General features: G+C 39.4%; 1 protein-coding gene across 2 annotated transcripts in view; it reads right to left on the minus strand.

Moving 5' to 3' along the window:
* The window catches only part of LOC106876980 (acidic mammalian chitinase), a 20,160-nt gene extending 16,618 nt beyond the window's left edge, over window positions 1–3,542 (minus strand). For both annotated transcript variants that reach the window (XM_014925751.2, XM_014925752.2), the window contains exons 1-2: window positions 3,435–3,542; window positions 858–913 (exon numbers count right to left, since the gene is read on the minus strand). In XM_014925751.2, the coding sequence (XP_014781237.1) occupies window positions 858–909 (52 nt within the window). In that variant the 5' untranslated portion in view covers window positions 910–913; window positions 3,435–3,542. The remainder of the gene's footprint in view (window positions 1–857; window positions 914–3,434) is intronic.
* Window positions 3,543–6,233: the final 2,691 nt, after the last annotated feature.

Consider the following 6,233-nt stretch of genomic DNA (forward strand, 5'->3'; position numbering starts at 1 on the left):
TATGTATATATATATGTATGTGTGTGTGTGTATATGTTTGTGTGTCTGTGTTTGTCCCCCCAACATCGCTTGACAACCGATGGTGGTGTGTTTACGTCCCCGTAACTTAGCGGTTCAGCAAAAGAGACCGATAGAATAAGTACTAGACTTACAAAGAATAAATCCTGGGGTCGATTTGCTCAACTAAAGGCAGTGCTCTCGGAGTTTTATTATGGCTACCGAATAAGTGTCACATATTTTTACAGATATATATATATATATATCTCTTAAAAAATAGAGCTCTAAAATTGATGCATTGAAGATACTTTATTGCAGCAACAATTACAATAGCAGTAACAACAACAATAAGCCAAACCTATGCACGTTTAAATAGAGTATCCAGGATAAATAAACCACATCATGGTTTATTTATCCTGGATACTCTATTGAAATGTGCATAGGTTTGGCTTATTGTTGTTGTTACTGCTATTGTAATTGTTGCTGCAATAAAGTATCTTCAATGCATCGATTTTGAGCTCTATTTTTTAAGATATATATATATATATGTATACAAAAACTCACCTGTGAGGTTTTTGCTAAGACTGTTAACAAATACTATATATTTTATAAAATTTTGTTTTATAAAAAATATATATTTAATATATATATATATATATATTTGTATGCATGCATGTATGTATGTATGTGTAATATATACAGAGGGGGGAGAAGGGAAAGAGAAAGGGCAGAGAGGGGGACGGAGAGAGGAGGAGAGAGTGGTGAGATAGATAGATACAGACAGACAGACAGACAGACAGTGACGGAAACAGCGATAGATAGATAGATAGATAGATAGATAGATAGATAGATAAACATACCACTTGTTGCTGATATACATAACAATAAGCATAAAACAGTACACGCTCTCATTGTCCTGAAAACAAACAAGAAACACGTTAAGAAAGGCAGATTAATATATACGTATATTGACAGACAAACACACACATACATATGCATGTGTGTATAATAATAATAATAATAATAATAATAATAATAATTTTGGCACAACGCCTGGAATTCGGGGGGAGGGGATTAGTCGATTACATCGACCCTAGTGTTCAACTGGTGCTTATTTCATCAACTCGAAAGGATGTAAGACAAAGTCGACTCCGGCAGAATTTGAACTCAGAACGTAATAATAGTAATGGACTCTCCCCTCGAAGACGACGTATGAGTGTTCAGCTTTTGCCAAACAACCTGCACAAATGATTTGTTTACAGTGATCAAATGTATGTGCTGTACATTAGCTCACTACCGCCATCAAATCGCCGTTACCTGAACAGATGAAGTGTTTTGCTCAAGAACACAACACACCACCCGTCCAGGAGTTGAAATCACGACTTATAGATCGTGAGTGCAACATCCTAACCATTTAGCCATGATAATAACAACAACAACAATAATAATAATAATAATAATAATAACTTTCGAAATCTGGAACACTTACAATCTCCTGTGAGTATTTTAAAATTTCCCCCCAAATAAAGTTAGAAACTTGCATACCTACAATTTTCTCTGGACGGACACACAAACGATCATCTTTAAAAACTTTTTTAAAAAACTTTAATATTTACAACTTCTGTGAATATCTATCCTTTCCTTTCTCCCTTAATATTCTAAAATAAACATACTTTTTATTGTAAAACTACTAGTTTTCTCTGTTCGGATATACAAACGATGATCTTTAGAAAATTTTAAAACTTTAATATCTACAATTTTCTATGAAAATTTAACCCTTCTTTTCTTTCGTTTCCTTTCTCCCTGAATATTCGAGAATGTAAACATCCTTTTTATTGCAAGAACAGTACAATTTAATATCTACAATTTTCTGTGAAATTTTACCCTTCTTTTCCCCCTGACTACTCGAATATGTAAACATACTTTTTAGGTACTACTAAAGCAGCGCGGACCCGAACGCGCAGCCACGCAGTCGCGCGTCCGCGCTAGCTAGTCTTGAGTAGTCGATCCTAACCCTAACCCTAACCCTGTCCCTAACCCTATCCCTAACCCGCGTGTGCAAATGAATACGTGTTTAGGGTTAGGGTTAGGAATAGGGTTAGGGTTAGGATCGACCACTCACGACTAGCTAGCGCGGACGCGCGACTGCGCGTTCGGGTCCGCGCTGCTTTAGTAGTACCTACTTTTTATAGCAACAAATTAAGCGCATGATAAATATTAAGATAAGCACCTGCCAATATATACAAACTGGACAATTACAAAATCTGTAAACCACAACAAAACCTATAAGACGAAAAAGAAAATTCAAAAATCCAAAACAAAAGAAAAATCCCAAAATTCAAAAGTTCAGTATATGTATATTATTATTATCATTTTTCTATCAGTAATTAAAAACAAAACAAGGTGAACTGGTTCTTTCCAAGGCCAAGATCAGCGCTCTCATTGATCACTGGTAGTAGTAAACACATTTGACCTCTGCTCACCACAAGGGTGTGACACTTCTTTTGTCCCCTGATCGCACAGGAATGCGAAGCTCCATTGTTGGTTTCCTTCTCACCATCTGCCAAACCTATTTACAGACCTGAGGAATTTGGTCTATTCACCTAGCTGCTTCTCTTTCTCCTACTGTCTCCTCCAACACTCACATATTTATGATTATCTCAAGTACAAAAGTCGAAACTAAACAACATTTAATAATACCACACAGTAGTAGGAGCAAAAATGGCATCTCAAGACGGTTACAATACCAGTGATTCTAGGAGCACTTGGAATGATAAAAAAGAAGGAACTGAAAATTATTTTAAGAATGATCCCTGGAATACCATCCATGCAAGAAGTGCAAAAGATTGCATTAACTGATACGTCACACGGATTGAGAAGAGCATTGTCGCTGTGAATTTTCTTTCCTTTTTTGCTCTTTATTTTCTTTGATTACTTTTATATTTTATATTTTTCCTTTTTCTCTGTCTGTCTTCCCCTTTTTCTGTCACATGACTTTGTAAATAAACAATCTGGTGTGATTATCTTAATGGCCTACAAATGTATACAGTGCTTTTCTCTGCTCTAGATGTCAGGAAGGCACTCGGCAAGAAAAGGAAACAGAATTGAAAGATGATGATAATAATAATAATAATAATAATAATAATAACGGAACCCATAAGAAAACCAAGCAAAAGAACGGCGGACAGATAATCACAAATACAATAAAATAGTTGATTTAGGAGTTACACACACACACACACTACTATGCAATACCCCTCCAAAAACATACATGAATAAACTCATACAGTAAATACACAACAAAATGAACAAAACCCACATGTGCCATAGAACACAAAAGAACACAACCTGCGTCACACGACACCAATCCCTTGAAACAACAAAACATAATAATAATAATAATAATAATGATAGTAGTAGTAGTAGTAGTAGTATACTTATTTATGTTGCGAAGTGTCGGTCCGTGACGCACGATTGAAAGCCAAAACGGTCAGACTGATGGTGAAAGACTGAGATGTTCCCTATTTATAGGCAACAGCACTAAGTAATTTGTCGGTCCTCGTGGACTAAACAAACACCAGGTGGATATGTTTAGAAGAAGAAGAAGAAGAGGGGACGGGAATGGGAAGAATATGAGGAGAACCTGCTGCAGAACTGTAGTAACAGAAGCTATTATTATAGTTGCTGTTCTGTTCTTTATACAAACAAAATACTAAGTCGTATGTTTGTATTTAAAAGAATCACTATATGCATCTGTATTATGAAACAGTAAGCAAAAAAGAAAAGAAAAGAAAGAGACAAAAAATTTTGCAGATTTGCTTATTTTCACAATGAAAGTGTTGGTTGGCGGTACAGTTTGCTTTTTTAATTTTTATTTACAAAGTTATTGCGTTGTAAACACGTGCTGGAACAAAATTAAAAGTAACAGATGAAATATATCGATCAATTATTGATATTATTATGAAACCATTATTATTATTATTATTATTATTATTATTATTATTATTCTCTTTCAAATTGTTTTTCTCCTGGATCAACCAAGGCCAATAATACAAGAATCAGATGCCTGCAGTATTGTTTTTTTGTATGTGAACGCGCTCCATGCATTCAGTCAATGCAGTGTAGGGTGAGACCCTACCTATAACGTGTTATGTGCAAAACAATGTTATAGCTCGAAGTGTATGTGCTTGCATGTGACACTTTGGTCCTTGCTCGTCGTCTTTTCTATTTCGTGCCCTGCCGAGTTCAACTTTGCCATTCATCTTTTCATGTTAATAAAATAAAGTATCAGTCGAGCACAGGGAGTCGACAAAATAAAGTATCAATCAAGTATTCTAGTCGATAAAGTAATATATTACCCTGTGATGAAAATCTACCAACTTGCTCTCATATACTTACTACTTATTATATGGTCCTATGCGCCTTTAACGACATTCTGGTGATCGAGAACATAGTGTCGGCAAAGGAGGTCATAAGCCACCTGTTATGTATTCTTTTGTTCTTGATGGGATAATAAACAACTCACTGAAGGCATTATTATGTTTCTCCGTGTTTACTTTATTTGACATGTTTACAAACAGTGACTATGGCAGAGTGATACACGCTGTGCGTATCTGCCTTAAACACAGTTCATACTGCTTAGTAGATGCGCTTAACAAAATAGTACTACTAGTGAAGATGTATTCATATATACGTATACCTACGCATGCACATAGATATGAACATATAACACCACCTAAAGAGTTTTGGGCTAACCGCCAAGCCACTAGAGGCGATGGAGGGAGGAGCTGCACTGGGACTCAAGCTACGGAGAGACAAGGCTGGCGCGTTGGTATTTCGGAGAGGGAATGAGATCCCAAAACTGGGCATGAGGACGAGTAGGCGAGAACTATTTTCTGCCTGTGGGAAGCTGTTGGGACACTACTCGATTGCAGTATGGCTCCAGACAGCATGCAGCTTCATCAAGAGGCGAGCTGAAGGAGTGCGGTGAAGTGACAAAGTGGGAGAGAAGACAACTGCCAAGATGCAAGAAATCTTGGGGAGAGTGACTGCGGAGGATCCAGTAAGAGGAAGCTGGTATGTGCCCAGATTGAAGAATGGGATCGTGTGGTGCGATGCTAGCAGCATAGTGACAGGAGTTATCCTTGAAATTGGAGGTGTCGTGGTGGAGAATGCAGCCTGACTCAGGAAGACGGATGACTGCAATTACATCAACGTAGCAAAGTTGGATGCCATGTTGAAGGTGGTGAACCAGACCCTGAGGTGAGGTCTGCGTACCATCGAGATTCGGACCGATTCGGCCACAGTACTACTTAGATGGGTGGAGCCAGTGGTCACTGGCGACCGGAGGGGGAGAACCAAAGAGGGTGCAGAGATGCTGATAAGACGCCGTTTCTGGGCGAGCTAACTGCCAAGTTCGATCTGAGGCTGAGTGTTGTTTTTGTACCCTCTAAGAGGAACAGAATGGACGTCCTGACCAGAGTAAAGAAAACCTGGTTGCAGTGTGTTGGAGCTGAGGAGACTGCATACCATGCATCACATGGAGGTGGACAGGACCCTTTTCCTAGTCAGGAAAGTTGACTGACGTGACCAGACAGAGTGTGCAGAAAGTGGCTGGGAGCTGCGACAGGGGCCAGTCCATAGACCCCACTCCGGGTGTGCATGAAGCAGGAAGCATTCCAGTGGAACACAACTGGAAACGACTCACAGTGGACGTGACACACTACCGGCAGGTGACATACCTCTGATGGTCGACTGCAGACCGGGGTGATTGGCTCTATGGAGGGAGATGAAGATGGGGACCGCAGAGGAAATCACAAGAATACTAAACAAGATATTCCTAGAATGAGGCCCCATGGATGAACTGCTTGTGGGCAATGGTACTACGTTTCGCTCGGAGGTGGTGAGAGAAATGCTCGACAAGTGGTATGTTAGCTGCTTCCTCGGGGAGGCATACCGGCCAAGTGGCAATGGGGTTGTGGAGAGGCATCATCGTACCATCAAGACTATGGCAGAGAGGTTCCACATCTTACCGATCAAGGCCGTTTTTTGGCGGGGAGGGGTATAATATGTCGTCCAGGTCGGGACAGGCTGAGGAGTCAGTTCCACTCCGAACAATATTCAAATACGAGTGGAGACATCCATGTACTGCATTTCCGCAACCTGCAGGTCGGGGAAGAAGTTTAGGTTAAACCCCCAAATGTGTGGTGCACATCACAATGGGGAAAAGGGACAAT

This window comes from Octopus bimaculoides, chromosome 18, assembly GCF_001194135.2.
Source record: "Octopus bimaculoides isolate UCB-OBI-ISO-001 chromosome 18, ASM119413v2, whole genome shotgun sequence".
In the NCBI taxonomy this organism is placed as follows: Eukaryota; Metazoa; Mollusca; class Cephalopoda; order Octopoda; family Octopodidae; genus Octopus; species Octopus bimaculoides.